This window comes from Buteo buteo, chromosome 21 (genome assembly GCF_964188355.1).
Source record: "Buteo buteo chromosome 21, bButBut1.hap1.1, whole genome shotgun sequence".
NCBI classification, from domain to species: Eukaryota; Metazoa; Chordata; class Aves; order Accipitriformes; family Accipitridae; genus Buteo; species Buteo buteo.
In genome coordinates this window covers 10581831-10594548 of record NC_134191.1, presented here as the reverse complement: position 1 = coordinate 10594548, position 12718 = coordinate 10581831, and the positions used below count along the sequence as shown (strand labels likewise).

Genomic DNA, 12718 nt, shown 5'->3' with positions numbered 1-12718 from the left:
ATGTGGAGGAATAATCCCATGCACCAGTACAGTCTGAGGATTGACTGGCTGGAAAGCAGCTTTGTACAAAATGACCCAAGGGTTCTGGTGGACAAGTTGATCATGAGCCAGCAAAGCACCTTCGCAGCAAAGAAGGCCAAGAGCATCCTGGGCTGCATTAGAAGCATTGCCAGCAGGTCCAGGGAAGTGATCCTTCCTCTCTACTCAGCCCTAGTAAGACCACAGCCAGAATGTTGGGTCCAGTGCTTGGCTCTGTGATATGAGAGACATGGGCATCCTGGTGCAAGTCCAGCACAGGATAGTGAAGATGATTAAGAGGCTACAGCATCTGACCTAGGAGGAAAGGTTGAGGGAGCTGGGATTGTTTAGCCTTGAGAAGGTTCAAGGGCAGGTCTCACTAATGTGTATAAATACCTGATGGGAGGGAATAAAGAATACTGAGCCAGACTCTTCTCAGCAGTATCTAAAGAACGGGTAAAAGGCAATGTGCATAAACCGAAATACCAGAGATTTTGTTTAAACATATGAAAAAAGATTTTTACTGTAAGGGTGATTGAATACTGGAACAGGTTGCTCAGAGAGACTGTACAGTACCCATCCTTGCAGAGATTCAAAACTTAACTGGACAGAGTCCTGGGCAAGCTGCTCTAGCTGAGTCTGCTTTGCACAGACTAGACCATCTCTGGAGGTCCTTCCCAACCTCAGCTATGATCTGATTCTGTGAATGGTTGCAATACTTAGTTATATTTTTCCTATCAGCCCATGGTGGTGAGAAAACTGAGGGGGGAAAAAAAATCTTAGCATCTTTATGAAACTACAAATAGTGGGAGAAAACAACTGTGGGAATAATTCCACTGACTAATGAAATCATACCAGATATAAAGCCAAATAACTGGAATTTGATTAAAACAAAAATACCCAGCATTTATTCCAATAGTCCCGAAGAGGAATAAGTATCAAAAACCTTCATGTAAGTTTATGTTTCTTCCCAAAGTGGGATAAATTTTGTACATCTACTTACCACCTGGATAGTTTTTATTCTTTGGTACCACTGGCAAATTTCAGTTCTACCTTCTTCCAAGCTGCTACCCAGAATGAAGCAGTACTATAATGGGAACTGATCTCTACTCAGGATATTATTAGCATCTGGACAAGATCTTTCCTTCCATTTAAGACAGATCTGTACCCAAACTATTTCTACCAAAGCTCACATTTGTAACAAGGACAGAGTAATATTAAATTTGGGATTTAAAAAGTTTTTCCGTGGATCTTAAGTAATATTTTATTTCTACCCAGTGGCAAGCTGGAAAATTAAAAATAAGACTTAACTGATGATAGATTTGCAAAGAATGCAAACAGATAACATATTTATGACAGAAAAGAAGATCTAAGAGTTTTGGATGGTGTTTGTAATCACTAACTCCACTTCTCAAATAACAGGATCAGAAATAGATGACAAAATCCTGCAAAGTGACAATAGAACAGAGAAAGCATTTGGATTATCTATCGAACTATCTGTGCAGATGAGGTCATCTAATTGATCTCCCAATTCATAATTGGATATACTAGATTTAAAATGTTCTCTGACCATGTTTCAAATGAAATGGCTATCAAGTACAAGAAAAGATGTACAAATACTGAAATAACATGACTCAAGTGAACTATCTGCCACAAGACCTGACAAATAACTTACTGAAAAAAGCAGAGGACTTATAGATCACACTATAGGACATAATGTTTAATAGATCATTTCATATTTTAAAATGAAAACCTTACTACACATATGTTTTTCAAGGGCAGGAAACAGCCTTTCACCCTCACTTTCCTGCAATAATGATTTTTAACTGAAACATAAATAAGGTTATAAAGCAGTCCATCTCTGACAAAGTAATAACTGACTACAGTACATATTGTAAGATTAACCTCTTTACCAGAAAAATAATTCCTTATTAATATAAATATTTCTAAAATGTGTGTGCTCCCCTCAGAGTATAACAAGCACTGATGCCTTCTGGAGTTGGTGAAGGCTAGTGGCAAGCAAAGCTAATCTGACTATGAACAGTGGGATACTAACTGAGCAAATCTGTTGATAAGCACTCTGCCAGCTGAATCTTAAAAAAAGGTTAAAACATTATGAAGAATAAAGAGACATAGTTAATCCTAGGAAGTGGCAACAAAGCACAGTCCCATGGCACGTTAATATCATGCACCAAGTTCTGGGCTACGGAAGCAGGACTCTCTGTGACTGAGAAGCAGCTATCATTGACAGTTTGCATTTTTGCTGTGCAGGTTTTCATGTCTCAGAGGTGAGGGGAATCTCACAGGAGATCTCAAACCTCCCCACCTTTACAAAGTATGCCACACATGATTTACAGCTGTTTACCATCTAAAGATTTAAACAAGTAGTTCGAAGTACTGTGAAGTTGTCATCATTGAGATAGATAGCATGACTTAAGAGCTGCAGCAATGGATCAGTAAGTTCTGTTTCTGCCACTAGCCTTGCTGGATCACTTTACATATTAGCTTCAACACATTTTGTTGTTACTATCTTCTGTCCTGTCTGGATGCTCAAATGCAAAACTCTTTTTCATCAAAAATGCTACCTCCCTAAACTGGCCTCTGTTCAGTGATAGGATAATACATCAAATATTAAATCTGTACTATCAGCACACATTAGCCTGCATATCAATGAAAATGTACTTGATCAACCACCAGATTTTAAAATTTACTACAACTCCTATTTTTACCACTTCATATATTTAGAAGTATCATACAACAGTGAGTTAGTTAACTCTTTAAAATATATTTTCGAAATAAATTGATAAATTACTCCCATAACTTATATGAGAGAACTGGGGGAAAAAAGGCTGAGCAACCTACAGGAGCTCATACAAGACCACATAATATTTCCATATATAACCAGAAGTAGAGCTTCTGATCCTTGTTCATACCCCAGACCACTCTACTGGGTTTTTTTTGGAGGCTATGGTACAATTTGAAGGTCTATTTTCTCACATCAACAGCTCTACTCATTCGCTGTAAAACACGATGTACTAATTTCATGCGATACCTAACACTGAAAAAAAATCCATATCAGAAATAAAGTATGACAATGACTGGCATCAGTATTTTAAGAATGAATGAATGTTCGTGTGCTTGTCAAAATGCCAAGCAGAACTGTTAGCACCTGCACATGTCCACATATTGGGAATTAAACCAAGAATGCCAACAAAAGCCAGATGCTGTTTTCTTTACACACAAATATTTTTTCAAACATTGAGTTACTTTTCCTTTTTCAGAAAGGTAGCAAAATCTGTAATACTGAAGATTTAACAACTGGCTACTACGTTTACAACAGATGGCTATATTCAGCATTACTAACAGCTTTGCTATTATTTGCTTCAAAAAGGCTGCATAAATTACATGCTTTCTACCTTAGCTGTGATTTTATTATGCTTCACCAAATTTTTCATCCACAATCTATTTTACCCATTTTTTAGGCAGATCAATACATTGATTGTTAATGTGGTGATACTCATTTAATCATGCCACCTAACAAAGTATCTAAAATTCTACTTAAATTTCTTCCAAAGAAAAGGCAAAGGAAAAAGCTAGTTTGAACAGTTGTTTGCACGGTCAGTATTTATGACAGGAATCTCACATGACTGGTTGATAGCAGCAAGTTAGAAGGTTTAGCTCAGCTGATGCCAGCAGTGAGGGATGGCCTTGAAGAAATTCCTGTTTGCTGATCAGATCAATCACTGAACAGAATGTAAAAGAGGATGAGGCTCAAACTAAATTCATATTTCCATCTCTTTGCAGAATGGGAGAGGAAGAACTGTACCATAAAGCATCATGTACAGCTATTACCAAACTTGCCAAAGTGGTTTTTTTACATAAAGTAAATTTGATGGCTTGGCTATCAATTTTCACTTGAAGCTACTCAAAGATTCAGTAGTAAGTAGTCAGATTATGTAAGAAACCATCTTTGAACATTAAACTGCAGGAAGCAACAACACGATCAATATTCTGTCCACAAACAAGCAAGAGATTCCTTTCAATATGTCTGAAATGAAAACAACTGAATAGCAGTCACGTGAAGCAAGAAGGACTTATCTTCATTATTTACTGGATTATCATCAGTGTGCTAGGATAAAATACACTGTGTATTTTGCAAGTCTTGAAGGAGTTTATAGGTATATCAATAAGCTACAGTTGATTTCTAATACAAAACTTAGTACTAAATTTATTTTTAAAGAAGTTTTATTAACTTCTGCATACAGTTGCACTAAGTGGGGAACAAATGAGTTTGTACTTTTTAGGCATGTATACGTTTAAGTAGCTCCAATTACTCTGAAAGCATTGATGAACTTATTTAATTATCAGGATAAGCATGATTTGATTATAAACATAAGTAATGAAGTAATGAAACTGTTACACTGAATTAAACAGCTATTCTTTTTACAAAAGTATATGGAAGTGTATCAAGTGAGATTACTTCATCCACATAGACACTGAAATCACTGAACATAAAAGAAGGTGAGAGAATTAGGATTTGTATCAGGCTCTCTGATAACACTAATTTAGAATCAGGAAAGTTGATGAGAAGAGAAAAAGAAAGAAGTAAAAATAACAGTCATAACTATTTAAATACAGTAATTTTGTATAGTAAATACAGTATATGTTTACATAAACTATATATAACAAATACAAAATATATGTATTAAATTTCTAGAAGTACGTAAGAATATTACAGAAGTAAACATATATATATTGTTGTAAGAGGGACATAGTAATGGTGAGAATGGGAAGTACCGAGAAAGATGAAGAAAATGTAAAATCTAGATATGAGCTGGAAAGAGAAAGGGCAAAGAAAGGTGGGAGAGGTGGTAGAAAATTAGAGCTCTCTGTTATCAAAAAAAGCAAGTGATGAAAAAATTAGTAGAAGAAAAGTGGAGAAGTTATTTAAGAGGCATAGATGGGTGGCAAGCACCCAAAAGAACCAAACTCAATATGACGCTATAAGAAAACCTGAATTCCTGTACCTGTCATTAAGTCCCTACCATCTGTCTACCAAATGCCTATGAGAAGCAAATCTATGTACTTGGGTTTCTGCTTACTGCATGACATATCATGTTTGTTTCGTCCCTTTTGTTACACACTTTTAGAAGCAATGCAGCAATTAAAACCATAGGAGCAGAAAATGTAACCAGAACTACACTCAGGAACAGAAAAGTCAGTGTGATTTGACACACAAAGAAGCTCTTTCTGTTGCAGGGAAAAAAAAAAGTAGCTTTAGAGCCATGTATGCTTATGTTAGAGATACCTAACACCTAAGCAAAAAACCTATTAAAACTGGGGTAAGAAATAAAAAGAACCACTCAAAGGAAAACATAACAGAAAATGTGTAAAGGCTGTAGTAGGAAGAGAAATTGAAGAGAAAGGCTTGAAAACCTGCAGTTTTCTGGTCTATTCAACAACTACCAGCTTTCCTGCCAGCAGTTTCTCACTTTAAATTAGTAAAATGTTAGTATTTTCTGCACCAAGATCTTGATTCATAGAGTCAAAGCTGTCTTTAAAACAAGTATTTTGAGCCCAGTGTTCGCTCTCAAATTTTCATGCTCCATGGAGAAGCAAAAATATTCTCTGGTGAAGATCTGTGTTAAATAAGTTAACTTATCCTTTGAAGATTTTTCACAATGTTCAGATTCTAAAATCATGTTAGAAATTAAGCATGCCACAGAGGACTGTATAATGTTACCAACACGATGTGGCTTATAAATGATACTAAAATACCTGCATGCATTGTTATAAATCCACTGAGGAATTTTAATAAATATGACTCAATTCACACTAGCATATTCTTTGTTAAAATAACAAAAAAATTCCAAGATGACTCTACTTATGTGAAGGGACAGAAGATAACAGAATTAGCCAGCAACATAAAATAAATAGCACACCATCCTAATATCATGAAGTAGATTATTCACATTATAGTGAACGATGTTTCTCTACTACAGCATGGCTTGAATGACATTTTCCCAGCATCTCGTTTTGTCCTCTTTGACTTAAACCTACAAGAGTTGTTTTTCCCCTTACTTCACACACAGGAGATTTCTGACAATCAAGAAAAGCTGACACCTATAGGTACCGATGAATGCAAAGTTACAGAAAGACAAACAAAAATAAATTTCTGCATTGACTTTACTCAGTTCAATTGCATATCATTCAACCCACCTTTTCTTACAGGGTTTCTAATGGCATAATATTTCTTTTGTTAATCCAAACCTTAGGTGTACTACTGGCTACAAAGCTGAGTGGGTTGTGCTAGTTATAAACAGCTTATGCCACTAGGGTGGAAATGTTGTCCAAAGACTGACAATTGCCCAAGTTTAGAACTCTATTAAATCATTCCACATCAAACTAATGAAAGTCTCTTTCAGTGGTACCTCTCTTTCCTTACAGTAGGGACATAATTATACCAATTGAGCACTCCATTTGTTGTTCTGGCTTTTTACCATTTGCTTGGTTGGTTTTTTTCTCTCCCAGTTATTAGAATATATAACTTTTTGTCCTCAACAGAAAGGGCCTGGAATAGTTATTTATAAATCTCTTATGGATTTTCAGGAAACTCTCAGGAGCCAGTATTTTCACATGTTTGATAAATTCATGTAATTCCTTCAGATTTTTCACCATCTTCATTCATGATTTTTAGAGTTTGTTCTGTGTTCAAAGGAATGTCAGTATTTAAAACATCCACGGAAGAATGATCTCATTAGCTTAATTAACTTCTTATAGACTTGATAAGTCACTGCACTTTAATGCAAAATCTGCCACCACAATTAATGGCTGTAATCAGGCATTCACTTTACATTAAGTATTCAAGGAAATCTTATGCATCTTACAGTAACTCAGTGGAGAAGTCTTGTCCCAATGGCACAAAAATCTGAAGTGTCAGAAATTGCTGGATCAGTCCCACTAGAAACAGGAAAAAAATTAAATACACCTGCTGTGTGTGTGCAGATGCACATTTCACCATCAAGCATTTCCATTTTGTACGATACAGCTATGCTCCTGCAACACTATTTCCCAAGGTTCACACAACATATGAACACAAGAAAAACCTGAAGAAAACCAATTCAAACTGCAATAAAAGTGTTGTTTTAAAAGTCCCATCTGTAGCTTTGGTGGAATTCTCATGAAAATAAAAGGAACCTTTTTTTTTCTTACAATTCTACATTGTGTTCCAAGAGCATGTAGACACCAAATATCCCATAGGCATTATAAAATAAAATAATACTTTCCCATCAAGATTATCTTATAGTCATATGAAACTTGCGTGCACATTTGTGACAATGTACACCTGATTAAACAACTTCAAAAAATCCTTGGGTAAAAACGCAATCCAGATCATGACAACAACGCTCAGTGGAGGCTTCTGATTTTTAGAATAGCAATGGAGCTTAACTGAGGGAACAAACACAAGAAATCTTTCAGGATTCATGTAGCTTCCTATCAACGGAAAACAGTACAAAGCTGTCTGAATTGAATTGTATGCTGTTTTCTTAGTTATTCCATCAGGGAGGGTATGGGCTGCTCTTCATTGACTTTACAAGACTCAACAACAACATTAGCTCCTCTTCTAAAGAATGCCAGTTCAGAATTTCCTTCTTTTGTGGGTCAAATGACACTTTAAAATTTCAAATTATATTTGTATATATAATGTATTTTATTTTGGAAGAGTATTCGAAGATTGCAGAGTATTGCAAAGATTACAACTCAAGAGATTGTAGACTTGACATAAATGAAATACCTGAAGTACATACACCTTAAGAGAGGAAGAGACAGAGGGAGACAGAATGGTAACAGATAGAAATTTAACTGTAGTATTGCAGCACTAGCTAAGGTAAATTTGAAACCAAACTATTCTTAGCAGGGATAATCTACAACACTAATTCTCAATCCTCATTTCAGGCTGTAATAGTTTATCGTAACATTGGCAATAAACAAATTAAAGTTGGATTTCTCAGAAAGATACATTAGACTAGCATTTATTATACTGAAGATAATAGTAAATTTCTTTTATAAAACTCAGATTAATCTTCAAGGCCTTAGTGCATGACCAGACTATACAATTTCTTATTTATTTTTTGTGTTTGTTTGGAAAAACTAATTTATAATTCTATACCCTGCATGAGACGTATACTAGAAGATTCCCGTTTCATTTGACTAAAATCACCTTCTCAAGTTTTCTTCAAAAGGCAGTTAATTCTCAGCCAGCTCAATTCATTACTACAAGCCTTATAAAGTACAATACCCTGCAGTGGAGTTTATGGCATAAATTATGATGATTACTGTATGCTCTGAGAAACATAGAGCGCTCTGATTCCGGTTTATTCTGCTGTAAGTAATAGACAAACTGGGGAAACACTCCATACTACCCATCAAAGACTGATTACATAAGCGCTGCTGAAATTTGGGTGTAACTTCCTTGTACTGCTAGTGGTTATTTGATACATGTAAGTAAAAATACTTTAAGAAGTAAAACAAGAAAGGGGACAGGAATTTATTTCACATTCTGTAATGCCAATAGAATTACTGACTTTAGTAAGTGCTGAACGGATTCAGAAGTTATTTGCCAGAGATCAGCCTGTAGCAGGATCAGGTAGAGAAGTGAACCTAGGATGACATGTATCAACAAGGATCTTCCCTACAGCACTTGATTTAATATGGCATTTCTATACTTTTTACTTAATTCTAACTGACCTGCTAAATAGTTAATGAAAAAACACTTCGGTAATGCTGAATTACGCTCAAAGTAAGGGAGAATAATACAAGTTTTACATTCCAATACGAGACTGATTTAATAATCAGAACACCACCACAGACATTTAATTTTTTGATACTTACAGGTTTGTCTAGTTTCCTTTGGTAGCTGCATTTTGTTGATTTGACTGCTTCCTTCAAGTACAAAAACAAAGCCTTTTACTTCTTTATCATATTCCTACAAAAAGGAACAATAAACAAACACAAGCATCCTGACAGAATTCTTGTCCTCACAACCAACCATGCTACTAACATGCAAAGCTACTTTTTTTTTTTTAAATCACAAATGGCAGACATCACTGCAAGTATGGCAGTAGTTTATATATGATGGTAATGATAACCCATAGAAATATGTCCTTTACTTGCATGTTTTATGAACAAACAATGCTGGCAAACAGGACTCTCAATCCAATGGGCCCAACTCAATCCATTAGTTATCAGAATAGCAAAATAACTTCCTAAATATTTAAACTATGAAATTACAATGCAACCAACCTAGTCTGCAAGCAGGCATAAAGAACTAATTAAAGTAGTCATTTAGTGTGTCATAATGACAGAACTGCAAGTGACAACTCCACTGTCAGGTCAAAGCCCTTACCATCTTCTAATTTTAAGTTTCATTCAAATTTTTCTGTTTTATACTCTAGGTTTTATAAGTTTCTTTAAAAACTTACTTTCCATATAGCTGATGGATTGCCAAAAATCTTCCATTTTGCTCCCGGGTTCTTGCCTTGAGCACTGAATATTTCAACAAATGGGCCACCCTGTGATAAAATGGTGTAAGGATACATCATCCAACCAAATGTTCAGCACTGAATCATCAATGGTCAAGATAAGTCCATAAGAACAAGCCCTCCACACAGTCAGTATTACTGATCAGACAGCAGACTATTAATAAACAGCTTCTAGACTACTATAATGTAGCAATCCATATAGTCAATATTTGGCTTTACTAGAGGATTGGACCATAAAATTGAAGGAATACCATGAAATATTTTATTTATAATGTCATTCTCTAAAAAGCAAAATTATTGTAAAAATTCTAAAAACATGCAGGAGATCAGTAATTTATATTTGGATATGATTTATTTCTACAACTCACCAAATGAAGTGAGTTTTAAAACAGAATGCTAAAAAAATAAACACTGTTGCAGATTAGATGTTTTGTTTGATCTCCTATAGAAATGAAATTTATACATGTCCTGGTTTTGGCTGGGATAGTTAATTTTCTTTCTAGTAGCTGGTATAGTGCTATGTTTTGGATTTAGTAGAAGAATGTTGATAACACACTGATGTTTTCAGTTGTTGCTAAGTAATGTTCAGACTAAGTCAAGGATTTTTCAGCTTCTCATGCCCAGCCAGCAAGAAGTCTGGAGGGGGTCAAGAAGTTGGAAGGGGACACAGCCAGGGCAGCTGACCCAAACTGGCCAAAGGAACATTCCATACCATGTGATGTCATGCCTAGTATATAAACTGGGGGGAGTTGGCCAGGAGGCACGGATCGTTGCTCGGGAACTAACTGGGCATCGGTCGGTGAGTGGTGAGCAATTGCATTGTGCATCACTTGTTTTGTATATTCCAATTCTTTTACTGTTGTTGTCATTTTAATATTGTTATTATCATTATTATTTTCTTCCTTTCTGTCCTATTAAGCTGTTCTTATCTCAACCCATGAGTTTTACTTTTTTTCCCCAGTTTTCTCCCACATCCCACTGGGTGGGGGGGAAGTGAGTGAGCAGCTGCATGGTGCCTAGTTGCTGGCTAGGGTCAAACCACAACAACATAATCTGTCTCCATATGTATGTCAGAGACATTTCCTGGTAACTTTCCTACTAGTTACCAAATTCCAGCCTGATTTGACCAGACAGTCTGGGAAACTCACAAAAATTTACTCGCTTTTGGGCCGATTTAAGTGGTCTTGTAGTAGTAGATCTAATCCTACCAGTATCACCATAAAAAGGTAAGGGCTGTACTCATGCTGCAGCCTTCATGGGGAATCAGAGAATTAATACCAGAAAAAGATTATGAATGCCCCTGTCAGGTGAAAACTCCTTACACAGAGCATGTGCCCTATTAGACATCAAAGAATCTAACCATAAGCTCTTGGGGAAGTAGGCTTTATCACTTCTCTTTAGGGAATTATTTGCTTCAGTATTTTTTCCATTTGATGTCACAAAAAATGTGACATCTGATGTACTCAGCCTATAGTTTGATAAGCATTTTTTCAGCAGCATGGTTGACCTAATCAATCATTACAACTCTGCCGCTCCCTTCTCATTCCTAGTTGCCTGCACTCCCCAATTCTCTTTATGCTCAGCTGCCCAAACAATTGCACACAAGTCAGAATAAGCAAGAGGGGTGAGCAGTCTTGCCAGCAAAATAAATGCTCTTCAAATTCTGCTTTCAGAGAACATCGATTCTGCACTGTATGTGAATTAGGTATTTTCCTCTGCCCACCCATACCTGGCAGCTTCCAGTCACATGGCTAAACCTCAGTGACTAGACTTGGTAAGTTCTAAGGAGATTCAAAATGGCATTCCATAAACTGCACTCAAAAAATATTTGTTAAATTAATAACAGGTAAAAAAATATGGCATACTATCAATGTGAAAGTTATCTGATATATTTAAGGACTACAGGATCAAGCTCTTGGAAAGTTAAAGAAGATTCTTAACTGCCAAGTTGTATATGCTTGTAGCAAATCTTAACAAACAAGTGGCTTTTTCTCCCATATTTACAAATACATTTTATTAATACTGCAGCCCTTGAGTAGGCCATGATTTGAGGTTAAACTAACTGAACAGGTTAAACTAACATAAACTGGACATGACATGAGAAAATGCTGAACAAACAATGATGCGAGAAGATGACCAAAGTTACTTAGTGCCATGGAAGATGGCTGGATCTCATGGGTGACCGGTGGGAGTTAAGCAAGAAACTGTCAAACTCCACAATCTATTGGAGAAGAGTATGGGGCATCTTTTGGGGAGCACAATCTTGCAAAGGTAACAGCACCTAGGCCACAGTATCAGAAATACCATATAAATCTGAAATAGCCTAGGTAACAGCATCAGAAATACCCATTTCAGGTACAGATGTAGCACAACTGGGACCAGTAGGGAAAAAGTAATTAGGGTGCGTTGCTCTCTTGGGAAGGGACTGGTGCAGAGAAAGGGAGGCAAAGCATGGTGTAGAGGAAGGCCAGGAAACAGTAAAAGGGATAACAAGGTTTGCAAATGATGTGACTACTGTTGACACAACCTTGCGCTCGACAGAGAATAAACCAACCTCGCTTTTCTGATTATACCTTAAGAGTTGGGCCTGCTTCTGTGACTGGGTGGGAGCCAATGGTGTACCTTCCCTGGCCCACAAGGGTAAAGACAAACAAAAAGCCATTGGTAACACCATGCTGGTGTCCATTCTAGACCTGAGAGCATTAGCAGCTACCCACTATTTCATAACATCTCTGTAAAAAAACTGAATAATGAAACATTCCAAAACATTTCTGTAACTGGACTTTTTGCCCCCCAGAATAAGCTATTTTAATTGAGTTCTCTCAGAGGTAAAATGAAAGAGGGTAAAAAATAGAACTATTTCCGTTTTACCTGATACTGATTTTTGAACATTTTCCAGTTTTCACAGGCAAAAAATAGTTTCAGCTTCTCAATCAGTAAAGACACTTACAGACTACGCTGAAAAAAAAACCAAAAAAATTTATATAGGATTTGACATGAAAAAGTCCTGTAATGAAACCCCACCACATTTTAAAAGATATGAATACTATTATGAAATACTTTTCATGAGTACAGAACATATATCAACTGCATCAGAGTGCTATCACAAAGGAATTAAGATTAAAAAATATTAATATTGACACCGTCTTGGAAAGTGT

General features: G+C 36.2%; 1 protein-coding gene across 2 annotated transcripts in view; it reads right to left on the bottom strand.

Annotated features, from left to right (window-relative positions):
• The window catches only part of CFAP20DC (CFAP20 domain containing), an 82648-nt gene extending 70196 nt beyond the window's left edge, over positions 1-12452 (bottom strand). For both annotated transcript variants that reach the window (XM_075052899.1, XM_075052900.1), the window contains exons 1-4: positions 12432-12452; positions 9501-9590; positions 8911-9004; positions 6906-6978 (exon numbers count right to left, since the gene is read on the bottom strand). In XM_075052899.1, the coding sequence (XP_074909000.1) occupies positions 6906-6978; positions 8911-9004; positions 9501-9590; positions 12432-12452 (278 nt within the window). The remainder of the gene's footprint in view (positions 1-6905; positions 6979-8910; positions 9005-9500; positions 9591-12431) is intronic.
• Between the last annotated feature and the right edge of the window lie 266 nt (positions 12453-12718).